The sequence below is a fragment of the Cavia porcellus genome, unplaced genomic scaffold, assembly GCF_034190915.1.
Source record: "Cavia porcellus strain 051 isolate PalLab524CR breed Dunkin Hartley unplaced genomic scaffold, mCavPor4.1 scaffold_21, whole genome shotgun sequence".
Taxonomy (NCBI): Eukaryota; Metazoa; Chordata; class Mammalia; order Rodentia; family Caviidae; genus Cavia; species Cavia porcellus.
Window position 1 is genome coordinate 50,319,919 of NW_026947504.1, and position 27,890 is coordinate 50,347,808.

The 27,890-nt window shown below is 36.6% G+C and overlaps 1 protein-coding gene across 2 annotated transcripts in view; it reads left to right on the plus strand.

Annotated features, from left to right (window-relative positions):
* Positions 1-27,890, plus strand: part of Diaph3 (diaphanous related formin 3) — a 462,609-nt gene that overhangs the window by 336,696 nt on the left and 98,023 nt on the right. For both annotated transcript variants that reach the window (XM_063232700.1, XM_063232701.1), the window contains 2 exons: positions 15,393-15,494; positions 15,966-16,025. In XM_063232700.1, coding sequence (XP_063088770.1) covers positions 15,393-15,494; positions 15,966-16,025 — 162 coding nt within the window. The remainder of the gene's footprint in view (positions 1-15,392; positions 15,495-15,965; positions 16,026-27,890) is intronic.

Below are 27,890 nucleotides of genomic sequence, written 5' to 3' on the forward strand. Positions count from 1 at the left end.
TTGCTATCTTCTCAGAGATTTCAGATGTGTGACTTCTGTTTTCTTCCATGACGCTATCTCCCAGAGTTATTGTATGTAGGCTGTTGGTCTGAGTTTGCCTTTTGCTCCTTGTCTTGACATTCTCCTGGGTTCCTCCCAACAAGCTGGTTGTGGAGCCCCAGGCACCTCCCACTTTGGCTTCCCCTAGGTAGTGTAGGGGGATGGAATAGGCACCTGGGTTCCTCTAACTCCAGATTTACAGGGAGGAAGGTGGGTGTGGAGTGGACTTCTCCAGAGCTACTTTGGGGCCTTGCTGATGATCAGGGGTGCACGTGTCTCAGCCTGTGTGTCTGCACTGGGACTCCCACAGTGGTGGCAACCACTCAGGAGTATGTCTGTCTGATTTTGCTAGTGGATGGTGGCTATCTAAGGGGGAAAAAAAGGTCTCAAATTGTGCCCTAAGGTTACACAGAACTTACCTGGCTGAGTGTCCCTGCTCCTGCTGGCCACCTTTAGGATGTGGCATTTTGGTGACAGCGCACAGCTGGCAGAGGTGGATCTGTTTGCCTCCTTTGGCCCGTGCTGGGCATGCAGAGGGAAGGGCCTTCAGGTGGTGGCGCCCTGCAGGCAGAGACAGATTGCCTGGTTCCTCTTTTGATTTTTAGATATTTATATTACTGTTAAGTTTTAAGGTGGTTTTCTATTCAGGAAGGTCTTCCCATTCCACAACTACTAATGAATACAGGTGTCTCCATACTGTCTGCTCTACTTTTAATCTGATTTTGAAATGTTTCATTCACTTGGAATTCATTTTGATGTCAGTAGTAAGGTGAAATAGACTGTTGTCACCACAGTGGTTACTGAACATTTTTTTACCCCCTACTGCTTTGAAAGGCCATGTTTATCATGAATTAACTTTTGAGGTTTAATTGATATGAATCAATAAGAGGAGTGTGTGTTACATACTGTGTTGCCCAGACTCATGTGACCCTCCACCCTCAGGTGCACATGATCACAAGGCTCCCTCTGGGCCTCATTTTCTCTGACTTTTTTGACTTTTCAGACTGTGACTGAGGGAAATGCTACCCTGTTAATATTAATTTTTTTCTTAGTGTGGCACATCTGCTTAATACAACCAAACATTGTGCTGTAATATTTTGTAAAAATAAATTCACCCATTGATTATAGATAGTTGATTTTGAGGCTTGCACTTTCACAGGTTAAAGATAGTTATCCTCTTGTTATTGCAGTAGTTTTCCAAGAATTTTTGTCATTTGTTTACATGAGTTCTTTTAAACTTTAGTTAAAAACTTAACTTTAAACTCCAGAAGATAATTTAAATGTATGAATTAAACTAAATAACTATAATGGTAATATCAATTTCTTACTACAGAAGCTAAATCATAAGAAATGTTGAAATTAAAACTTATAGCAAAACTATAGAAATTTGTACAGTATATTTATATTACTATTTTTTTCCTGGTTGTTATAAAGAGCTGAATTAATGGTTTATCCATAATAATCCAGAACATCTTTTTTTTTTTCTTTGTTAAGGCTGCAGTGACCATGTTAAAAAAATGTATTTCTTTTATGAATATTTTATAAATGCATTTATTTAAACATGAATTATTTAAATTCAAATCTAAATACAATGTTATCATATAATTGTGATTTATATATCTGATATATCTGTAAAATATTTTTCACTTAAACTGGAAAATAGAGCCTTCTGTATTTCCTAGAGTAAATAAGAGACTGACTGTTATCTCAGTGTTGACCACCAACAACCCAAGCATGTTAGATACAGGAAGAAGAGAGCATAAACCTGTGTTACCACTCATGGCTATCCCAATTCCAGTCTGTATTTACAATGAGAATGGGGGAATGGTTATCAACATTTTATTTCTAAAACCTAGCAGTTGTCCACTTATGCTTTTCTGGATAGTGTCACATCACATGACTACCTGAGCTACGCTGAAAGGGAGCCTTAGGTTGTAACATTTGTAGCTTTTCCAGCCCATTAATTGAAATAGACAAGGAGGAGAGGATGGGGATTGGATAATTTACATAGGGCCATCAGGAATGTGACATACACATGAATGATAGGCATCATGACATTAAATAGTAACAACTAATGTTTATTAACCCCTGCCGTGTTGGAGTCAGTAAATACTTTACATATATTAAGTCAACCCTCAAACATCCTTCTGAGGTAAGTGCTATTACTGTCCCCATTTGATAGGTTTGAGGAGGTTCACAGAGATGAAGATAGTTGTTAAGAGTCATATAACTGGTGAGAAAAAGGAATATGATTATCAGAAATTCTCTCATGCGAGGACTTCTTTGTAAATTCTCCAGATTTTACTTATAGCAGGCACTATTTGAGTGGTACAAATTATGAATAAAGGAGAAAAAGTGGAAATATTAAACTATTGGGGATTTCCCCGTAGAATTACACTTCCTATGATGGAGCCAGTTATTTAATTACAGAGTTTAGAGAAGTGTTCTATCATTTTATTTAAATTGGCTTTCTAACTCCGCTGACTGAATTTTCAGTTTCATATCTGAAATAAGACACGTTCAAAGACTTTAAGTTATTCCTGTCTTTTTTCTGTCTGGTTTAAATAGTACTTTGAGCTTTGTTCTAGATGCCTAAAGACTGAACTGGGTTACCAAGAAAAGCCACGTAACCTGTTCCTGAAAAGCTTTGTCATCAGCAGCATAGAATAATAATTCATGTAACTATACTAAAGCAGTAGTCTCATTTTTTTTTTTTTTTGGAAGGGTTAAACTGTGATTCTATAAGTTTTGAATGTTAGTTACGTACTTAGAACAATTCTTCAAGGGGACAGTTTTCTTTCTATATTCCCACTCAAAATTTCAGGTTGTATTCTTTATCAATTCTGTAAGTTAGATAGAATGAGGTAAGACTTAACCTACATCAGGACACCTTGGAGACGGCAAGCAGTAAGAAAGAACATCTAAGATAAACAGTAGAAGATGGTCACAGGTTGAAAATAGTCTGCTTCTTAGTGCCCCCACCTTTTTTGTTGTGGGGGAGTTCTTTGGTAGACAGGATTTCACTGTGCAGTTCAGGCTGGCCTTGAGCTCACTGTGCAGCTCATGCTGACCTCAAACTCACAGTGATCCTCCTGCCTTACCTCTCCAGTGTTGTAATATAAGCGAGCACCACCACACCCATTTTAAAACCCTTTTATGTGTTAGTTTATCTTGTCACTTCCGATCTCTTTCCTGCACACGCTCCTTAAAAGGTAGCTCTTGCTTTACCATAATATTCTTAACACAACAAAAGTTAACTATTAAGCTCTTACTGTGTGCTAGCCACTCTGCTGAGAGTTGTACCTGGTTTATCTCCTTTCATCCTCCTAACAACTTTGAGGTAGGTACCATTCTTCACATTTTAAGGAGGGAAGACAGAGTATAACAAGTTTAAGTAATTTGCCTAAAGCCAGTATTCAAATCTTAAGTTGCTCAACTTTAAGCTTGTTTTCTGAGCTGAGTGTAGTGGTGCATCTCTTGTAATCCCAGCTGTTGAGGAGACAGCCCAGAACTATCCCAAATTCTAGCTCAACCCAAGTAACTTAGACAACTCTCCAAATAACAAGACTAGAGATATAACTCAACATGAAAGTGCTGGGTTCAATTCTTACCCTGTGTTGGAGGGAGGCTTTTTTTTTTTTTTAACATTTTATATGCTTTTAGACTTTTCCTTAGTTTCAGGTGTAACTTGTGTGCTTCAGAGTTAAATCTTGTAGCATAACCTACTTCTCTCCCCCAAATTTTAAACCTGAAATTCATTAACCTTTTAAATACCATGAGTCAGTCACCTGCACCTAGAGAGGTCATGGCATCTGAACACACCACAATCTGAATTGTTTTTCAGGTTTAGCCCATTGTGCCACCAAAGATGCTTGTGTACATGGTAAGTGTTAATCGACATATATCCAGATGGCCAATTAGATACCTGAAAATCAGTCTCAACTTTATTCCTTTATAATATTTGCATAAATATAGACAAAGATTTTTCTATTCATCTTTTTTTACATTACTTGGGCCTTTACTTATTGGGCCTATACTTATATTTTGCCTAGAAATACATCACTAAACATGCCTCTCATTTACACTACTCTGTTCTGTCTATTCTTAGTGATACTAGAACAGATTTGACCATTACTTCCTAGCTTTAAATGCGTTAAGTAATAGATGTTGTAAAGATGAAATCCAAACGGCATAGTAGATTGATTTAGCTCTTGGTGAGGGGATATCAGCCTGCCTTTTCAGCTTTACCCCTTCAGGACCCTGCTCGCTCTGCTGCTCTTACCTGAATTCTCTCAGATGTTTCTATCCCCCCCGCTTTTTTTTTTGTTTAAGGAGAAAAAGAAAAAAAAAAAACACAAAGAAAGGGTACAAGTAATACAGAATTTCAAAAAAAATAAACAGTAGGAAATCACTAGTTAATAGATTACATACTGTCATCTTAGAAACAGTTCAAGATACAAAATGAAAGCATATAAAGAGACTGCAGACAGTTCTGTTTAATGACCCAACAAAACTTAGTAATATGGTCATCTATCTTACATACCTAAACATACTTGCAGTTGTATCCTTTAGAGCACTTTGTCTTCCTCTCTTTTTTACAATAACATTTACACATTTTGGGTTTTATTACTCCTAAAGTTCTTATTACTTTTTTTTTGAAGAGAATAAAACCAAATGTGACATAACAGAACAGAGTCAGTCAAATCATAAGGATGGACATAGTACATAATATAAAAACAGAATACAGTGTGATCAACAATGGTTACCATAATGTGTCTTGCTATCTTAAAAAGAATTGCCTATATTATCAGTTATAATAAAATTGAACAAAACAGTAAAGAACAAAACCAATAAAACCAAAACATTGGAGACATTACAGGACTTCAAAAGAAGATAATAGTCAAACCAGACTGGGCATCATAGTGAATCATACTTCTTTCAAGTTGTTGCCTGTACTCTCAAACTTGGTACTATCAAGCAAAACACAATAGAGTAAAATCAGTCAAAACAGGATGGTGAGAGAAATACAGGGTTTCAAATCAAGTTAATAGGAAATCAAAGTGGGTTACTATAATACATCCTACTATTTTTATTTATTTTTTCCCTTAATTAAAAAGATAAAAATAAAATAAATAATAAAAAAGCAGATTGAGATAAAAGAGGACATAACAACAAAACAGCGCAGGTCAGAACATAACCATTTAAGCAACATAGTGTTTCACCACAAGATATCCCGACATAAAAGTAGTTACCATAGTGTCTCTTTCCTTGAAATATTTGAGTGTAACTTCATATACTGTAGAGTCAAACATATAAAGACAATGTAAAACCATTGAAGAGAATGAGAGTATTACAGGTATTTAGAACCAACTAACAGAAAACGAACAATGGTTTCTGTATTATCTCCTTGTCTATAAGAGTTTTTGTTTATATTATCACATATAATAAAATCCAATAAGATACAACAAATTAAGACCGATGGAGACAGAAGAACAAAAGCTTAATGGGACTTCAAAACAAGATGATATTAAATCAGCACTAGCTGTTACAATGTCTTATTTTCTCCAAAATAGCTGTTTATACCATCTCAGACAATAAAATCAAACAGCCCAGAATAAAACCATTAGTGAATGAAAACATTGTAAGGCTTCAAAGCAATATAATGGGGAATCATGATTACCACATACTTTTTTGTTGTTATCATTTCTTACACTAGGGAGACTACTCGGTATTTATACATGTGGGTTTCATTTATTTCACTTATGAGTATGGTCTCAAGCTGTGCCCATGCTTTATAATTATCTCAATGTTATCATTCGTTATAGCTGAGTAATACTCCATTGTAGAAAAATACCACAACTTTTTTATCCATTCCTCAGTTGATGGACACTTACGTTGTTTCCACAATCTGGCTATTACAAATTGTGCTACTATAAACATGGGTGCACATACATCACTGTGGTATGATGCTTTCAGTTCTTCTGGGAATATGCCTAGAAGTGGAATAGCTGGGTCAAATGGGACTTCCAATCCCAAGTTTTTGAGAAATTCCAGACTGACCTCTACAGTGATTGCACCAAGCCTATACTCCCACCAACAGTGCAGGAGAGTTCCTTTTTCCCCACAGCCTCTCCAGCATTTGTTGTTGGTGGTTTTCTTGATTCTGGCCATTCTTTCTGAAGTGAGATGGAATCTCAGTGTGGTTTTAATTTGCATTTCTCAATGAGTAATGATGATGAACATTTTTGCATGTATTTATTTGCCATTTGTATTTCTTCATCTGAGAATTGTGTATTCATCTCAGATGCCCATTTTTGGATTGGATCTTTGAATTTTGGGGGTCTGATTTTTTTAAATTCTTTATATATGTTTTAGACAGAAGTCTTTTGTCTGAGGGAGAGTTCACTAAGATTTTTTTCCCAGTTTGTGAGTTTTCTTTTCACTATGCTGGAGATTTCTTTTGACATGCAGAAACTTCTTAATAAGAAATGATCCCAGTTATTGATTCCATGTGGTTTGAGTCCTGTTCATGAATTGTCTACCTACCCCTGTGTCTTCAAGGTTTTTACTGAATTTGTCTTCCAATAGATTTAGTGTTTCCATTTTAATATTCAGATCTTTGACCCATTTAGATTTTAATTTAGTATATGGTGATAAGCATGGGTCTAGTTTTAGATTTCGGCATGTGGAGAGCCAGTTTTTCCAACACCATTTATTAAAGAGACTGTTCTTCCAGTGAACGTGCTTGGCTCCTTTATCAAAGATAATGTGGTTGACTGTGTTTGTAGTTGTGCTTGAATGTTCTAATCTATTCCATTGATCTTCAGCTCTGTTTTGATTCCAGTACCATGTTGATTTTACTACAGTTGCTTTGTAGTATAACTTCAAGTCAGGGATTGTGATGCCTGCTGCTTTGCCTTTGCTGCTTAAAACTGTCCTTGCTATTGTAGGTCTCTTCTCACTCCAGGTGAATTTTGGGAGTGATTTCTGGAGATCTATGAGCTATGTTGATGGTATTTTGTTGGGATTGCATTGACTCTGTATAAGAGTTTTGGGAGAATGGCCATTTTTACAATATTTATTCTTCTTATCCATGAGCAAGGGATGTGTTTTCATTCTCTGAGATCATCTTCAATTTCTTTGTTTAGTGTATTATAATTTTCCTTGTATAGGTATAAAGCACTTCTTTCGTGAGAATAATTTCTAAATATTTCATTTTTTTGGTTGCTAGTGTGAAGAGTGTGGCTGCTCTTATTTCTCTCTCTGTGATCTTGTTATTAGTGTATAGCAATTTGCTTTTGAGTATTGATTTTCTATCCAGCTACCTTGCTGAACTTATTTATTATGTCTAAGAGTCTTTCAATGGAGTTTTGGGATTCTTCTATGTAGAGTATCATGTCATCTGCAAATAATGATAACTTAACTTCTTCTTTTCCTATCTTTACCCCTTTTATTTTTCTCTCTTGTCTAATTGCTCTTCCTATTATTTACATTACTATTTAAGTAGGAGCGGTGATAAGGGACATCCTTGTCTTGTGCCTGATTTTAAACTAAAGGCCTTCCATTTTTGGCCATTTAGTATGATACTGGCTGTTAGTTTGTCATAGATGGCCTTTATTATATTGAGGTAAAGACTATCTATTCCAATTTTCTGTAAGGTTCTTATCATAAATGAATGTTGGATTTTATCAAAAGCTTTTTCTGCATCTATAGGAATGATTGTGTGATTTTTACTTTTGGTTTTATTAATTTGCTGAATTACATTTATTGATTTACGTATGTTGAACCATCCCTGCATATCTGGGTTGAATCCCTCTTGGTCATGGTGTATAATCTTCTTGATGATTTGCTGCATTCTATTTGGCAATATTTTACTAAGGATTTTTCCATCTGTGTTCATTAGGGAGATTGGCCTGTAGTTCTCTTTTTTTGTTGGGTCTTTCTCCAGTTTTGGTACTAGGGTAATATTTGCTTCCAGGAATGACTTAGTCAGTTTGCTTCCCTTTCAGTTTCATTGAACAGTTTCAGGAGTGTCGGCATTAAGTCTTCTTTGTACTTCTTGTAGAATTCTGCAGTGAATCTGTCTGGGCCTAGGCTCTTTTGTGTAGGTAAGGACTTAGTTACATTTTCAATTTCATTAATAGAAATTGGGTTATTCAGTAGTTTTACATCTCTCCACCTAGCTTTGGTACTTCATATGTTTCTAGGAATCTGTCTATTTCTTCTGTGTTACCAAACCTATGAGAATAGAGGTTTTCAAAATAGGTGTTGATGATCTTCTGTATTTCTGCAGAGTCTGTAGTGATTTTGCCTTTTTCATTCCATATTGCATGAATTTGAGCTTTTTCTTCCCTTTTTTTTTAATAAGGTTGTCTAGGGCTTACAAATTTTATTTATTCTTTCAAAGAACCAACTCTCTGATTCATTGATTCTTTGGATTATTTTCTTAGTCTCTATTGCATTAATTTCTGCTCTGATTTTTATAATTTCCTCTCTTCTTTTGGCTTTGGGCTTGACTTGCTCTTCTTTTGCTAGATGTTTGAGCTGTAACATCAGGTTATTTATTTGTATTCGTTCTGTTTTCTGATCATTATTGGTTTGAAGTTCACATTGTCTGCAAAAAGAATAACTAACCCCGCTTTCTTTGGGCATTCCTATTGCAAGATATATTGTTTTTCATCCTTTGACTTTCAGTCTGTGAGTATTCTTTTGGGTTGGATGAGTTTCTTGTAGACAGCATATGATTGGATTTTGTTTCTTGATCCATTCTGCCAGTCTGGTTCTTTTAATTGGTGCATTGAGTCCATTTATATTAATGGTTATAACTGTTATATGTTGGCATATTATTGACATGTTATCTTTCTGCTGTTGCGTCTTTATCTTTCTGTTTGTCTGCTTTGCTTAGTGGTTTTTTTCCTAAGTATATCTAAACTGTGTTTCAGTATTCTTTGCAGGGTTAGCTTGGTGATCATGAAGTTCTTCAGCTGTTCTTTGTCATGGAAGTATCTTATTTCTCCATCCATTTTGAAGGACAGTTTTGCAGGGTAGATTAGTCTAGATTGAAAATCATTTTCCTTTAGGATCTGAAATACTTCACTCCATGCTCTTCTTGTCTTCATTGTTTGTGTTGAGAAGTCTGCTGTGATTCTGATAGGCTTTTCTTTATAGGTCATCTGTCTTTTTTTCTGACAGCTTTTAGTATTCTATTCTTAAGTTGGATTTCTGGGATGGTGATTATTATATTTGAGTGTAGTTTTATTTTGGTTATGGCTATTTGGAGTTCTGTATGCTTCACTGATCCTGATTTCAGTTTCCATTCTTATGTTTGGGAAATTTTCAGCTATGACTTCTGTGAATAGCCTTTTGATATCATTTGTACTGTTCCCTTCTTTTTCATTTTTCCCTATTAATCTTATGTTGTTTTTCTTTGCATCATCTTGCAGCTGTTGAATTGTTATTTCCTGAATCCTTGTTTTTAAAAGATCTTCCTTTCTTGTTTATTAGCTGCAATCTTGTCTTCGACGTCTGAAATTCTATCTTCACTTCCATTGAGTCGGTTTTGACAACTTTCAATGGAATTTTTGATTTCCTGTATATCTCCTTGAATCTGCTTCATGCATTCTGTTTGTGTTTTAAATTGTTCATCCAGGGATTCTTTTTGTTTTGTTCCTGTAATATTTAAACTGTGTCTTCTTTAGATGTGTTCAGCGTCTCTTTATTTACTTTTATCATTTTTTTCTTTTACCTGCTAGATTATTTCTAGTTTGAATTCCTTTAAAGCTTCCTGGAGTTGCTTCTTTATTTCAGTTGCTATTATTACAGGCATTTCAGGTGTATGGCATACATTTTCCTCTATGTGCATGGCTCCTAGGCTTTTTTGGGATGGGCTGGAGTTTTGAGATCGCATTTTGGTCTTTCGTTTTGTCATTTTCCTGTATTTTTGTGTTTCAAGTGCTTTCCTAAGGCTTCTCCTGGATGTGTCTCCTGTGGGCTCGGCTCCTGGGACTGAATGGAGATTGTTGGGCGTGGTGCAGTCAGGCCCTCAGGCCTTCCTGTGCTACCTTCAGTGTTCCAGGTAGCTGGGCAGGCACCTACCCACTGTGGATGATGGGCTAAAGCTCTCCCCAGGCAAAGACCAATGCCCTGAAACTCACTTCACCTGCTCTCCACACCAGTAATTGAAGAAGGTCATGGGGATAGTCTACTCAGGCTACAAAACCTCCCAAGGCGAGTCTAGAGTGGCTGGGCTCTGGGCGGCTCCTTGAGCTCTGGGAGGCTCCTAGAGCTCTGGGAGCAATGATCTTAACACAATGTCCTTGGCTTGGGATGACACTGGGACTCACCCCAGCCACCAGATGAATTTCCTGGTTCCCGTTCTGGAGAAGGTTGCTGGGTGTGTCCTGGGCAGGCCTGAAACCTGTCAGGGGAGCATAGCCTAGTGTGGCTGGGCTCTGGGCCGGCTCTTGAGCTCTGGGAGCAATGATGTTTCTTTTCCTCCAGAAACGCTGCCTAGTGCAGCTGTTCTGACCTGTTAGCAGGGCTTCCCCTCCCCAGTGCTCTCTGAATGCTTCTGTAAGGCTTCAGTGTCTATAGGATGGGCTGACCACTTTCCCACTGTGAGGTATTCTGGGCCTCACCCAGTGATGTACCACAGCACTCATCGTATTGTGTACCATCTAATCTTTCTTCCTGTCTTTCCCAGAGGTACATTCCATAGCTCCAGAACCCATCTTTTCCTTCATCTTCTTGTCATCAGCCCTCTTTTCCTTTTCATGAATTAAATCAAGCAACAACAAAATTGTATTTATTGATTCAGTGTCTTCAAATTTCTAAAGTGAGTATTTAGACTCACAGCTCTACCTCTTCTCCTGCTTCCTGAGGAAATCCATTTTTATTCTTAGTTATTTCTTCTGGTCTATACTTGTTTCTTCACTTTAGATTACATACTGTTACTACTATTTCATTTTACACATTACCACATTCTTGGTAAGTACCTGATTTAATTCCTATGTTCTCTCCCCATTTGTGTTCATCTTATGTACTCTTACTTCTCTAGCCTGCCTTTCACTGCAAGTATATCACAGCTAACCACTTGAGGTATTGCTAAAAGGTAAATATTCTTCATTTACTATCTAAGCATGTTTTTGCTGTTACAACAAAAACACTGTGTTCTGAGTTATCGTAAACAATGAAAACGTATTGGCCTGTGGTTGTGCATGGTGGGATGACCAAGATCAGGGCATCAGTAACTTATATGTGTGCAGAGAGCTCACCCTCTTACCACGTGGCACTTTCCTGCTGAATCTGTGCTCAGTGGAAAGAATGGGGCTCCCTGGCCCTCCTTTTACAATGGTGCGAACCACATTCATGGGAGCTCCAGTGTCACAATCTACTCACTTCCTAAGGACTCTGTCTCCTAATACTATCCCATTTGGAAGTTAAGTACCAATTTACTCATCTGGGAGGGATACCAAATTCAGACCAGAGCAATTCATATCAGGCATTGCACTTTTAGGAATTAATACATACTTTTACCCCTAAGGACTTTTGCATATCTGTTACTACTATTGCTAAAATCTAAGCTGAAAATATCAACAATTGTTTTTACAAATGACCCAACAACAGCTTTGCTATCAGTTCCTTGGCCACTGTTGTCTGCTGAAGTTAATTTCCTCTGCTACAATCCCAACTGGCTGCACTGGGACCAAATACTAGGAATTTTTTTTTTTTTAACTCATTTTGCTTTTGTCCCCTTCCCTTTCCTGGTGCCCCTATTTTGCTCTTCCTTATTTTTTCTCCCTTGTTCTGCAAAAGCAGGTCTTTTACTCTCTTTCCAAGTTATTGCTTTGTGTACTAATGACACTGTGACATAGATGGCATCAGTAGAGCCCCATTGGTCAGGAGAGGATTCTCAATCCTCTGCCTTGAAGGAAAGAGAAGAGCTACCACAGTGAAGGAGGCAGGAAGATATTCTGGGCAGAGGAACAGCATGGTTGAAGGCATGAAGTGGAGAACAGGACTATATGTGAGCTGCTTAATGAGTCTGAATATGTCGCCATGTATCACCTGAGAATAATGAACCTATCCTATGTAGTGATAATATGCTGATAGTTTGAGATTGGCACAGAATACCTCATATTAGTCTATATTCACATTTCCTCCATTATGTCATTTATGAATTTTTACAATCTAGGAACTTCTATATTTAGTTATCATGTCCCCTTAGTCTCTTTTAACCTAGAACAGTGAGTTCCTAGCATTTTCCTCTCTCTTCTCTTTTGCTCTATTTTTCATAGTCTTACCTGTTGGTCATGATTTTGAGCACTTGTTAATGTCACTGAATATTCCTTACTTTGGACTTGTATAAGAACTAATCCAAAAAATACATCATATGTTTAAATAAAAATTCATTGCACTGACATAACTTCACTCAAAATACTCCTTCAGTTGTTGAAACATGCTTTTCCTGTCTTTCTTGCCACTTTCTGGAGCAGTTTTGTAAGTCCTCTTTTGTGAGTGCCTTTAGGAGATGTGACCAAAATACAGTAAGTGCTGCTGCCAAATGCCATCCAGTGGAAAAGCAGCCTCATGAAAGCATTTTGGTGGTCTTCATGCCCCGATTCAGTGGATCTGGCACCGTGCAACTTTCCCCAAAGTCAAAATGATTGCAAGAAGTAAGTGTTTTGAATTGATTCACAACTTCGCAGCAACCACCACGGAGCCTACTAAAGACTTGAAAAAGGACTTTCAGGATTGCTTCAGAAAATGGCAATGACGGGGAATGAGTGTGTTAGAAGCTGGGGGGAGTATTTTGAGGGGGGATTAATAGCAATGTGCCTTCATCCTGATAAATATTTTAAATTTCAATATTCCCTCCCCCATATGTTTGTTTCCTTACATTTAGATGCAGGTTAGATATTTCTGTACAAAGTGCCACACAGGTTATGTTGTTTATCATTTCAGAAAGCAATTAGTGTCAGTGCATCCTATTATTGGTTATGTCAAATTTGATTATTAGGGTAAAGTAATATCTACTACATTTTTCCATATGCATTTCCTCACAGCCTTACATATGCCACTTTTTGCAAGCATTAATGGTACCTGCCTGATTCATTGCTTTCTGTGAGTTATAATACAAATTTTTATATCCTCATATCTTTGACGTCTACTAGTTGAGACCTCATTATAAATAACACTTTTCTATCCTTCGTTTTTATTTTTTCAGTGTCAGTGTGGATACATAATTCTCTCTCCCTTACTGTGTGTGCAATGGTCTGCTTTCATCATTCCTTATTTGAAGCTCAAGTAGTCTTAGTTCAGCCAACACAACGCTTTAATCTGTCCTTTTGGCACACCCCTCTTTTTCTGAGCACTTCTTTTCCTCTCTTGACTACACACAATATTCCTGACTCAATTCATGCTTCCCTGGCCTCAAATCCATAATCAACTGTTTCTCTGTCTGGATTTTTTAGTGAGTTCTGATATTTAGAAACCAAGAAGTACACAGATGCATTCGTATCATTGTTTCTGAACTAGGTCCACAAAGCTGGGGAAAGATTTTTTTTCTAAATCCTTGAGCCCAAATTGATTCCTCTCAATTCAATCCAATACTTCAGGGTTCTTCCTCTTCTTCTTTTCCAGATTTGTAGTTCCTTTCCTCCAGCCCCCATCACTACTGCAAACAATATTGACATATTTACCTAGCTGCTCAATGTTACAGTAAACAGCTAATGGTTTTTCACAATTATTATGCAACAACACCTTTACCAGCAATAAATTTGCTAAGAAGGAAGTTCATGTTTTAGTTTTAGCTTTTTGCATTAAGTAGTATGCTATTAAAAATATTTTAAAATTTCGTGGATTAATTTTTTCCCTCTCATAGCTAATTCTATCAATATGATAGCATGTTCATTTGCTTCTGTTTAAATTTCACTTGAAGATTTTTTTATAGTGTCATCCTTTTGTAAGTAGTGTGCACGAGGTTGCAACATTTAATTTAGTTTGTTAGCATGTTTTCATTTACCAACAAAGTATACTCATACCCTTAAATATTTGGCATTATGTGCAGTTCTTTTTAGATAAAACACAATTAAATTTGAGTGTAAATTTTTGGAGATAGTTACTTGATAAACTGTCTGAAATATTTTTTGCCTCAAATATTTAGTATGCTAATTAAAAATAGCCAACAATCCAGTTTAGAATTAAATATATGTGTAAATTAACAGCCTCCAAATACTCTATTTCTCACCCACCTTTTTTGATGACACCTACAAAGTTTAGTACTTTGCTAAAAATATGAAAGAGAACCAGATGGGAAAGCGGCTGATACATATTTATATTTATATATCTGTTTGTAAACTGTAAATGAATGTGCTATTTGTACTCTGCTGCATTCAGTTGTTAGTTATTCTCTATAAAGGGAATGTTTCAAAGAGGAAAACAAAATAATAAGTCAGAAAAAAAAATTCTGTGTTATTTCAGATGTAATGTTATTCAAGCCATATAGTTTCATAGAAAATGCCTGCAAATAACCTCTCTTGGAGGGATGAAAGAGTCCTAGCATTCCCTTGAATTTGGATTGGGCCAACAGCTTCTTTGAAGCATTTTCTCCTGCTTCCTTTGAATAATACTAAGCATTGGTAACTATAAGTATGTGTGAATATTATATAATCTGATATCTGTAGGCAGAATTGGTTCTATATCTCCTTTGTTAATTATCTACAGAATGTCAATTTCATCAGAATATAGTCTGTTGGATTCTTGACAATGTATTTTTTTATAGAAGTTAAACTTTTATACCATCTATAAAAGTTTGTAGTGACTGTGCTGTATCATTTCGAATTGGGACAATTCTCTGATATGAAAAATACCAATCCTTAGGAGCATCAAAAGTTAGCACGAAAATGTAAATGTATATGATAAGTTCAGACAGCAGAATTTCAATGACAGCTACCAAAACACTGTCCTACACTTGATCAGTTTTCGAGTAGAGACTGATACCTTAAAAAATAACCCATTTCTACCAGGGAAATATGATTTATGATAACTCAAGACACAGATGACTAGATCACATCCAATTTAAAGTTCCCATACCTTTGGACTATAAAAAGCAGTGCTATAAAGTGAATCAGTGTAACTTGGTCCTCTGTAGTGGACAGTAACACAAGCACTAATGAGACAGATTTTATTAAAGGTTAGTTAATTTATGAGAGAATTCACTTAGAGTTTTGAAATGCTGGCTTTTTCCTGGCACGTGTTCTTTTTCTTCTGTACGGTCACCAGTTTCTGCCTGTGCTCTGACATTTCCCTGGTAACCTGAGGGCTGATGGGATTTCCTGCCTCTCTCTTCACAGAGGGCGATGAGACAGGAGTGATGGATAGTCTGCTAGAGGCCTTGCAGTCAGGAGCTGCCTTCCGCCGAAGAAAAAGGACACCGAAACCGACAGCTGAACCGGGTACTTGTTTCATGTTCACTTTCTGGGGAACTAGACCCAGGACTTTTTTCCCCCCTAATTCTTTTAAAGTCATATGTCAAGAATGCAATGCTCTGGGCAACAACTGTTCAGAAGTTTCATAAGTTTGCTTAATCTCTTGCAAAGACAAATGTCAGAGAGACACTCATTCCAGTTGGCTGATGTCGGTAGCACATTAACAAATCAATGCACTGAACCTCGAAAATCCTGATTAGTATGACAAGTCTCATCTAAAGAACCATATGTACCTTGTCCCAGTGGAGTTTACAGTAGCATAATTAAATGGGAAGTAAAAGTCATAACATTACTGCTTCAAGTATTTCGGGGTAGTGAAGCATTTCTTTGCCTTCAGAAACACTTAACCTTGGAGAAAGCATGTCTGGTACTATCATACTTCTTGAGATGAACAGATCTCTATATTAAGTTTCTTTTATTTATTTTTTTTTTTTACAGATATTCAGCAGAGTCTCAGTCCAGTGTGTCAGAGGCCTGTTCTGAAAGTTTGTAACCATGGTAATAAACCCTATATGTAAATTGCACATTCTTCTCATCTACTTTTATCCTGTTGCTTTTTGATTTTGGAAGGCTGCTGTGAAATTGTCAAGTTGTGTTATAACTGAAACAGTACAAATGTATGGATGTGCATGTTTGTTATAAGGTCGTGTTCTCACATGTTCCGTTACTACATTATTGCCTTGAGGTTGCTTCTCAGGTTTTTCTTTTCAGGTCTCCGAGTGAATAGTTACTTTATTATCATCATGATTCAAAGTTAGTTTCACACATTACTCCTGGCCAGTGAACCTTTGCAAAGCACTCCCCTCTCATTAACACCGTTTTTAAAAAGCGCACTTTCTAAATGTCAAGATACACTTTGAAGCAATTTACTCTAGCATTTTTGCCAGTGCAGTCAGAAATATTTTGACTTGTATTTCACTGAAATCATAAATGCAGGTGAACTCTCTGTGATATTATTTTGGAAGGACAGGCTACAGTTGCTAAAAAGAAGGTGAGTTAACTTCATCACTGATATTTGTCTAAAACTGATTGCTTTAAAAATTTCCTATTAATTTAACACATTCACCTGCGTCACATCCTCTTCTTACATTAGGGAACCTTTGGTGATGACTGGGTTTTATGCACACTTTGGTTTCCTTTGCCTCAAAGTTCTGGGTTAGGGGCTCTTCTTACCTTCACTTTATGAGTACCATTTATTCAGAGTGAGTGTGTTGTAAGTGAAGTTTTTTGGATATTAATGAGTTAATCTCTGAGTATTCCTGTGTAATAGAAAAGGAAAGTTTTACCTTGTTTCTAGGTAACCTAAAATAATGAGGTACATAAAAGAAAGACGAGAATGTAATGATCTCTTAATAACTATGTGGATGCTAAATGCCCTAGGCAAATATTATATAGTAAATGCTTAATAAATGAGAGGAAAGGTAATTCTGCAGCAGTATTTCTAATAGGTCATTTTTTCAAATTTATTTCAGTATGTCTTTGTGGTTTTCTACATTTTCTGTTATAATACGAAAAAAGAATTGGAATAATCAAAAGAAATCAGGAAACTGTAAATAAGTAATGAAATCAGGAAATTGTAAATAATTAAGTAATGCCTAATTGTGAGTTTATGATTTCAAGTCAATGTGGCATACTAAATTATGGCAAAAATTTTAGAAGATAGCATTATCCTGGACCTTAGAGATTATTTTGCTTTGTGGATGAGTAAACGGAAAGCCAAAGAGGCCAAAAACTTCCCAAGAGTGACACAGCATGACAATAACACAGTTGGTTCTCCAATCCCTACTGCATAATGCTTTTTATTACATATAAGTTATATGTAAGGTTATTTTTATTAATAAGATAAATGACTCATCCCTCACTATGACATTAAAGAACAACGATAATATATTAAAGATCAAAAGTATAATGATTATATAGTAATCATACCCTAATTTAAATAATTTAGATATTATGCAAGGATGATTATTTATATATATATATACTCCACCCTTGGGGAACCTAGTCCTCCGGGGACAATATTAGTAAAATGTTTGGGATATCGTAGCTCTGCAGTAAATAGTTATAAATTCCGTTATGTCTTTCACTATATAAAAAAAAGTTGCATATTTATAAAACTAATACATCCTATGTTAAAGTCTAAAACTATTGTTATAACAAAATCAGTGGATTATATGTCAAGCAGATTTTTCACCAAGATCAGTTTCTCTTTTCTAACAGAAATATAATAGAAGAAAATATTTCTGTAAATTATTTCCATTTGTATTTGTTGTATTTCTTCTTTACATTCTAACCACATGACCAAATCCAAATGACCAAATTTATCCTTGAGAAGTAGGCATATAAAGATGTACTTATTAGTCTACATGTTATAAAAACTATAATATTTGGTTAGGAAAAATTCTTTATTGCAAAAAAGGGTCATGATTATTTATAGAATAAGGTGATACTTGAGAGTTCACTTTATAATGTTTCTAAAATTTGCTTTGTTTTCACTGAAAACACTAACACATAACTGAATTGTTGATCAAAATGTAACATCAAACTTATTTTACTTTTTAACTTACTTCTTGTACTTAAAACAAAATTAATGTTTCATATTTTATTTTCTATACATTTATTGATACTAATCTCTTAATCTGTTTTTAAAAGATTTATAAGAGTTTCTACAATTATTTTAAACTCTACCTCCTAATTTACACCCTAAGTAAAATAGTAGTATTATTAATAAGATTAATAACAAGCTAATTTTTTCCTGAGTCATTTGGCTTACTGAATGCCAAGCACTATGCTGAATATTTTAAACACATCATCCCATTTAATCTCAGAGTCTCTAAAATAGCTCATATTTTTATCTCTATTTTATAGTTGAAAACAATAAAAGATTAAAAAGCTCTGATAAACTGATTAAAGTCTTACAGTCAACTGTTGAACACAGCCTGGCTGACTTCAAACAAGCCCAGGTTCTTAATCTCTTTATCATGTCTGAGTTATTTTCTTATTGCTCAGATACAGTGCCTGACACCCACAACTTTGAGCAGGAAAGGTTTAATTCATAATAAGTAGAAGTTTCAATCCATAGTCAGCTGGCTCCAAGGCAGGGCATCATGGCCAAGGAGAAACTACTCAGGGTATGGCAGGAAGGAAGCACAGGACCAAGAGAGAAGGTGGGGAGATCGTCCAACCAGGTTTCACCTCCCAATATCAATTTAGTTATAAGTTCATCAGCAGACTAATCCCCTAATGAGTATCATACCGCCACCATCCCAAAAGCTCCACCTATGAGCACATGAGGCTTTGGGGAACATCTAGATATGAACCACAACAATGTCATACTCAGAAAACAACTGTTCGAGTAAATATCGAATCCCCTCTCCCACCCAGGAGCTGATAACTTGTATACATCTTGTCTTCTCATGACAAAGTTGAAATACTGAGAAGCAGCCTTTTGTAAGTTCTATAGCCTCTGATGTTCCCCACCTTTTGTTCCCAGATTCAACCACCAGATAGCACTGTTTTCACAGTCTGAGGCTCAGATTATAAAAATAATCTTCTGGAATTAATTATGACCACTCTTTATTTCTTTTAGTCAAATTAATGCTGAGATATCTATATTAACTTAAATAAGCTTATGAACTATTAGATTATAGTAAATTTAACTTTTGTATATATAAACAATATATATATCCAAAGCCCAAATTTTAAGCTTATTAGCTACCCTTTTAATTTTTTACTATCTATATATATTTGTTTCATTGCAGGTATATTGTCTATGTCTTTTAAAACCATAACTATAGTCCCAAACTACTTAGAATTATTGTTATATATACAGAGATTTTTAAATTTCAGACTCAAAAAAATTCCTGTTAAGTATTCTCTGGAACTTTGGGGCTAAAATGTACCAGTATATATTTTGACACACTGATTTCAACCATTGTAACCTCATTGGCTTCTGAAGCCGAGATATGTTAGACACTAATGGTAGCCCCAAACAGTTTGGTTAAAACTTTTGTCTCTTTTTGTCTTTTGTTTCGGCTACTAAGATGAGGATCTAGACAGAGATTAATCCTTGTTATTTTTCATTGATAAATCTGTATTTATTTAACAAAATTTAATACACTTAACATACAGGTATACCATGCCAGAGTGCATTATCTATTTGGAAAACAGAACAGTTGTAATTCCCACACATCTGGTATATGCCAGGATAGAGATATCACACAAAATGTTCTCCAAATTGAAGAGCAGATCTAGACTTCGTGAAGACCGTGAAGACTTGGCTTCTAGAAGGACCTGAAATCCAACCTAGGTTTTGAAAGATGAGTAGAGACGAGACCAAAAACCAAAACTGCATGTGTAGACCACTTCATTAGGCCTTTCCAGAGCCATCTGAACTTTGGAGAACTGTGACCTCTCCTATCATTGCCAGTCTTCCCATGTTACCCACCCACTGTCCTTAAAATATTCTTATTCAGTGTCCCACACTACGTGTGAGCTCCAAAAGAAGCACACACAAGGCGATCAAGGAGAATTTCTAGGTTGTTTTCAGGTGTAACTCGAGTACTTAGCTGTGTTGGTGCCAGGCATATGGGCACACAGTAAGAATGTAAGTGAATAAACATGTTAATGTTCAGGCTTGAATGGAATTATAAATCTTCAGCATAAATGGACTATAGTCCATTGAAGATTTAATTTTCTTTTAATTGTTACGCAAAACTCATATTTTATCTAGAAAAATTCAAGGAATAAGAATTTGAGAACACATTTCATTGTGTTACATTTTTATGGGCTTTCAGGAAAGGGATTGCTGGGCATTGAAAAGTTAACCACCTTTCTTCTCCTCCCTTAAATGTTATCCGTCATCAGAAAGAAATATTTGGTTACTTATCTAGGCTTCAGAGGTTGTTGAGTCACATGAGGAAAGTAGGATTCCCTCTTGATTAAATTACTCCTTAAAAGTTTAAGGATATTTTTAATAATCCTCTCTTTTAATTAGTCAAGCAAAGTATAACGACTTTGAAACAAAACCACCCACCCCCCAAATCTATTGAGTGCAGGCTTTGTTCAACGGTGTGCTCCAAAACTAAACATTTTTGTGGTCTGTTAAAGTATACTGAAATTTCATCTTCTAAGCAAAGATAATAAATGTTACTGCATTTTGTATGAGGAACATACTAGGGTGTTAGACATTCATGAATCAGGTGGCCAAGTTGAAATAAAGGATCTTAAGGAGATATTCTGAGTCTGATGTAAGGCCATAGAATTTGGACTGGTGAGGTGTTAAGTAAAAAACTGACATGTCCAAGTGGTCAGTTTGGAAGTGAAGCGACAAACATAAGGAAAGTTGAAAGGATGTCTTAGCCACCTTAGTGACAATATGTCCACACAAAGCACAGGGAGAGAGTGGACTGAGGTTTGAGGAAAGAAGCCATACAAAGAATATTAGTTCACAAAACCCTCGCAGAGAATGCCAGTGTTGCACAAGCTAATGAACTGTGTAAAGGAGACTTTTTGAAACTTGAGAAAGACAAGTTGATGTCTGGACATTTAGAACGGACTTAGACAAGCACGACTATGAGGAATGAAGTGGGGTGAATAGTAAAGTAACGGGAGAGGGAAGAGACCTCAGCCAAGAAGGGAATTGTTTCATGAAGGCTGAAAGAAGCGTTTTGATACTTGATTTTTCTAATTTTCTTTTCTTGATTGTTTTCCTTATAACTTCTGGTATACCACTGGGTGACTGGTGGTTTTCAGGGTATGTTAATTCCTGTTCTCCTTGGGACTTCTCTTCCCCTGTATGCTCATTAACCTTTCATGATAAAGATTTCACAAATATGAATTGTTGGGCCACACCTCATGGTGCATCTGCCTGCAATTTGATTGCATCCTCATTAATTGGTTCTCTTTTCATTAAGTAGTACAGTAGGGTTTTTTCACAGCTAAATGGATATGGGGTAATCAGGAAGAATTCTATAAACTATATGCAATTAAAAACCCTAATGATAAAACTATTTAACTGTGACAAAATAAGATAAAACATAATCAAAATTTTAGGCAAACAAGTATTACACATTTTTAGTGAACATCCATAACCTAAACAAAATCTTGCTATATTATCTTTACACTAAATCAATTCTTAATAGCCTTAATTTGGGTTTGATTATCTATTTTTGCTCTTCCACTTATATATGGAGCTTTCAGAGATTTTTATAGAAATAAGATTGTATTGCCTCAGGCACAGCTGCTCTGCCACTGTTAAAATTTGAAGTCAGAATTAAATGTGAAGCTCGTTAGATTTATTTGAAGTAGCATATATTTTTTGCAGAATAACTCTATGGGAGGCATACACGGAAGGCTTTGTGTAGGTGTCAAGAGCGTCCTAGGTAGCCACCCTGTCCCCCATTCCATTCAGGATGGTATCTGCTTGTTTCTCAGCCTTTGCCCCAAGTGGCATGAATTGGTTCCAGGCAGAATTAGGAAGTTTCTAAGGTTTTCAGTGGTGACTCTGAGCACTAACTGCCTTGAGGCTTCTTTCAAAAACAATGAGGACAGCTGCAAAACAGTTCTTACCTGAAGAACCTCATCAAAGCAGTAAATGTTGACAATTACCATTTCCATTTCTTTTACCTGTATTCTGCTTTAAAATAGTAAGAGCGGACGGAGCAGTAGAGCAAAACAGTATGATTTTTCTAAGTGTCACTGGCTTATTTTGTTCGAAATATTTTGGTTCTCTTGCTGATGAACTTGTGCCCAGCTAATAACCTAAGAAAGAGAGCTATTAAAATCCTAATTGTTTCTGACACCCTTACACTTGGGTTTTCAAGCAGAATCAAATGTTCCCTGTAACTGTCAAAAGACTTAAATATTTTAAGAAGATTTTTCTAGGACAGGAATGTGAAACAATTTGAGTGATTTCACATTTTATTCAAACATGAGTCTTGTGTTTACTATGTAGTCAAGCAAAAGGCAGAACAGGCTCAGCAGGCTCCTGCCTCGGTAAGGATGCCCTGTGGGTAGAGACAGGAAAAGCTTTGCATTTCTCATTTTATAGTCAGGGCAGGACAACCTTTTGTCATCACTATCAAACAGGCTCTTGAGCATGAACAGGTTAGAAAATTCTCAAGTAGTAAAGACTTCAAGTTATTATAAAAGGATGTTTATGTAAAAAACAGAAAATATCTTTCATTTAATGAGCATTCACATACATACACTAAAGGCTGGAATAAATTTAGTGAAAAGAAGATAAAGAGCTGTTATATAACGGGAGCAGTGTCCTTGACTTCCCTGAAATAGTTGTTATGATCAGCATGTCCCTTGTTCTGTTCGTGTTCTGTAATGGATTATAATTATTAGCATATTTTAAATTTTTTGAATCAGTCTTCATCTCTGTTTTCTTTTAGTATCACTTCAGAATCTAGGCTGATAGGCAGCCAATGAACAAACTTGTGAAGCTCTGTAAACCCTATACTTTTGTTTTAAAGTATAAAACATACTTTTGGACAATTTGTTTTTCTTGATGAGAACATCTGTTGATTTATTCAAATTTCTCCAAGAACTACTGTAAAGGTTCATGGATTTTCTTATTTGATAACGGTATAGTAATTTTACATATACTACTTAATCTACTCTAACCATTTGTCACCTGAGTTCTGAATTTTCATTGACATAATAAAAAGTGTAGAGAACATGTCAAGTGTTTGGCAGATCTACAGTTTCAGTGATGAATCATTTCTGATAAATAGCTAAGACCTGCTAAATGGTGCAACCACGGAGCCTCACTGAGCATGGAGAAGGGAAGACATCTCTGCTTGGGAAGGTCACTGGTCCTACTGGATCTCTCAGGCAGAAAGGCAAACAAGGCTCACGGGTTACATAACTCAAAAGAAGCAGGAAAAGAAAGGAGGTTAAGGAGGAGCAGCCTGCTGCAAGCCACAGTGATAATAGAAGCCCAGAGAATGGGTAGTCAGCAGAGCCATAAGTTCAAGTTAAAGAAAGACTGGATTTGGACCAGTGGGATCTGGACTGGAAGGAAAGGAATATATTGTTTTGTTCTCTCAGGCTGCAGAGGCTTCACGGTCTGTATTGTGAAGGGAACTATTTCTAGAGTTGAGGGGTTGAGATTTAGGAGAGCAGCAGCTAGGCTAAGGTTCCCCAGGGTGTGGGGAGTGTGAGTGCAAATGTGGAATGCTTGGATAGCTCGAGAAAGGGATATTGGACTACACGTAGGAGCAAGTGCTAAGTAAGTAGATGTGGAATTCTCACATGATAACGTCTATCCTCTGAGAGTCTGGGTGTAAGAGCACTTCCTGAGAGTGATAGCATCTGGGAAAGGCAGGCAGGAAGGGCAATGGACAACATACCTTGTCTTAGGAATGGAAGAAGAAACCAGTCAGGGAAACAATATAATTTTTGTATCACTGACTTATCTGACAAGGGAGCTGAGTTCTCATGTAGTGAGAATAATCTGAAGGCTTGTGGAAAGAATTGTAGCCGAGGAGCTTCCCTGGCACTATGACAAAGGGAAGATGTCCTCCGCCAAAGGATCGAAAGGTAATACCCACATTTGACTGCAGCGTCAGTGAGTGGACAGTGTTGAAAGGGTTTCAGAACACCAAGCCAGCCAGTGCATTTCCGTTTTTGGAAGGTATTCTGTATTTAAAGTCTTGTATCTATGGGAAAATGATGAAAACTCTTGGAATAACATACATCGTTGTTTTTCTGTTATGTTACATTTGTACATATCTGTTTTCTCCATGCATCTGCCCCGTCTGGTGACCTTGTGTCACATATATAATGGGCTCACTAATGCAGCTCAGTTTTGTTTTGTTTTGTTTTTTCTCGGCACGAGATAACTACATTCTCTGAAATCGCCTAAGAAAATGACACTACGTGTTAATTTTTTTTTCAATTTTTATTTATTGTTGGCTCTAGGGATTAAACCCAGGACCTTTGTACTAAGCTATATCCTATCCTTTAGTTATTAAATCCTTTAATTATTCTATCCTTTTTATGGCAGGATCTCACTAAATTGCTAAGGCTGGGTATAAACTTGTAATCTCCCTGCCTCAACATTATGAGTGCTGAGATCACACTCAAGATCACAGGCATGCACCACCCTTTCGGACTGGGCCTCACTCCTTAAAACTGTGTTAATGTTCTCTAGTAAACACCTAAAACTGAGTAGATATTCAATAAATTCAAAACATGGCTAGCTGTTCCCTCTTGTTTGTACTTCATCTTCCTTCTATAATGCATTTGTTAGTAGAAAATAATCATAAATTATTGAACAAAGTAACATTTGTATGTAAAACAGCTATAGCGATGCGTGGGTAATACTAACTTTCTTACTATTAGTATTTTCTGTGCTGCACTTAAAATACAAGAAGTAATATGAACTAGTTTGGCAGAAAAACCTAAAAACTTGAGACTATAAAGACTTTTGTTTGCAAAACAGAGTCCCAGGTTTTTGCCTCCTTTTTCCTTTAGGAGTTACCATACAAACACTAGGAGAAAGAGTCCCACAAACAATTCCCAACTTCTATGAAATGAAGATAGTTAAAACAAAAATATAGAAAAACAGAAAGGAGATGATAATGAATCCAGATATGTTCCTTTCCTAGAGCTGCCATTCAAACTACCACAACAACAGAGGCTTACGGCAACTGAGACTTACTGTCTTCCAATCTGGAGTAGAAATCTGAAGTGAAGGTGTCCTCGAAGTTCTTTCTGGGACCTGTGTCTCTTGTATTTTTTGGATCGCCAGCTACATTGCTGGAGTGCATGCCTCTGTTATCACATGGTATTACTCCAGGCTTCTGTACCACATAAGGACACAGGTCATTGGACTGAGGCTCGCCTTAATCTGATATAGTCCTGCTTCAATTTGATTACTCTGCAAAGATCCTGGTTTCAAATGTAGTTAGGAATTGCAGGTCCATGGAACCAGGACCGAAGGAGCAAGGTCGGAAGCAGAAAGCTAGCGAGACTGAAAGAGGCCGTCCAGCCTCCCCCCAGGGACTGGGGCTTCCAGATTCTGACTTGTAACTACCTGAAGTCTCTTCTGCTGCCTTTACCTGTTAGACGTAAGAGAGATTTTTTTTTTTCCTGGAAATGATGCAGTAGTGACTCTAGTATGGGAATACAATGCAGGGGTGAGGTGTTCTACTGAAAGCAAGGATTATGCAAACACAGAGGTTTTCAGGAGACAAGAGTAGAAATGAATGGTAAAGTCTTATGGACACAACTTAGTTCTTAGTGCACAGGAGTTAAGCTAATGACAGCATTTCTCTAGAGTTAATAGTCTAAGAAAAGAACAGAAATTCATGAGCTCAATCTAATGGGCAGAAATATGTTGGCTCACTGTTCTGGAGAATAGAAAGTCCAAGATGGTGCTTCTAACTGTGCCTTCCAGTGGCAGAAGAGCAGAGATGCAGTGACAAAAGGAGACTAAGTTTGTTTTTCTAGGAACCCACTCCCACCAAGAGCACTTCTGTGGTGATAGTAGCAACCATTCATGAGGACAGAGCCTTCATGGCCCAAGCACCTCTTAAACATGCTACCTCTTAATACTGTTCCCGTGGCGTTTAAATTTCAATTTGAGTTTTGGAGGGGACACACCCTTCAAACCATAGCAGGAAAGATGGGGTGAATGGTAAAATGGATCCCTGAATAACTTAATGTATAATTATAGTGAAATGCTATAGGAATAAATTTGGACAGCCTTCATGATAAGCACCAAGAGAACAAGAAGAGGCAATTGTAAACCTTAGAAAAAAGAAAAGTGGTATAATATACTGCTTGACATCATCCTGCATGCTATTTTATATAGCCATAATAATAATAATAGAAACACTGTGGTAACCAGACTCTATAAAGATTCCCAATCATAGCCAGGCCCCGATATTGACACCCTTATGTAATTCATTCCTCCCACAGCTCCAGGATTGGTCCATAACCAGTTAAATATGACAAATGATGACATGTCATTAACAAGATTGGGTTATGACATATCCTACAACTTCCATCTTGCACGAACCAGCCGTGCTCTCTCCTTCCTTGACTCAGGGGGGATGCTGTTGCAAGCATGCTTTGGCAAGACCCAACCCACGAGGAGCTAAAGTTTCCACGTAGCAGCTGTTTGAATTTATTAAGGTTATCTCTACAGTACCTAAAAGCCAAAATATCTTCTTTCATTATCTATCTCCTGTCTCCCAAAACAGATTATATTTCTTTTTATTTTTTCTCTTTATTTGCTCTCTTCCAATATCACATGAATCCAAAGGGGACTTCTCTCTGTCCTAGCTCTCAACTTGCCATTTTTTTGTGGTCCAGAAGTTAAGTAGCTCTTTAAAGCATATTTCTAAGGAATGATGAGGCTGAATAATGGTAGTGCCTCTAGCTTAGAATAATAAATGTTCTTTTTCTATATAAAATGGGCATATTTCCAGTCTTTTTTCTTGTATGTTCGGTAGATAACATTGGTCAATAATTCTGCAGCCCATTTGTGAATTACTTTTGTGTGTTGTTTTTAATGTGAGAGAAAAATGATAGAAATGAGCAAAATCAAGTACCACTCTTTCTTTTGCTTTTAGAGCAAAAGTAGCCTTCCAGTGGTGCATAAGAACTTTATATGTCCATCAGTTGGATCCTTTGTAAGCAATACAATGCGATGAAATTAACATTTTGAAATTTTGATGTTAGTTAAAATCATTGACTTTTTAAAAAATGACTTAATATAAGGCAAACATGAGGTATCGTTGGCAGCTCTGAGGCCAGCCTGAGCCCTTAGCAGTCTCATCTCCAAAATCAAACGGAAAAAAGCCTAGTGATGGGGCTTAGTGGCAGAAGACTGGCCGAGGGTACACAAGGCCTTGCTTTCAATGCCGTACAGTCAGTCAGTCAAATGACTTTACATATTACACTGTTCTCGCGAGTGTGACTGGTATTAGAACTGTTTGTGGTTTGGAAGAGAATACTTGCATTATTGCTTATGAGGAAGTCTAGGTAAGGACACAAATGCTAAACATGTTTCCGTTTAAAGAGCTGATGAGCATGAACATTCATAAAGATTTGACAAGCATTAAGAAAGCTACAATGACCCATTGATATTCAAGTAAATTAAAAATTACTAGTATTAGCTGTGTTGTACTTTTGTATGATATAACAACATTTGGCCGATACAGTTTTCCATTTGTTAGCAATATTAGAAAAAATAATGATCGTCAATTGCTATGTAGCTGATGATTTAATCATGTTTGTAGTGTCTTTCTATTAGACCTCCTTGGGTTGGTTAGAGAAGCTGTGTTATCCCAATTTCTGGAAGAATAATGAAAAAGGATCACTGAAATATACTAAAGAAAGCTA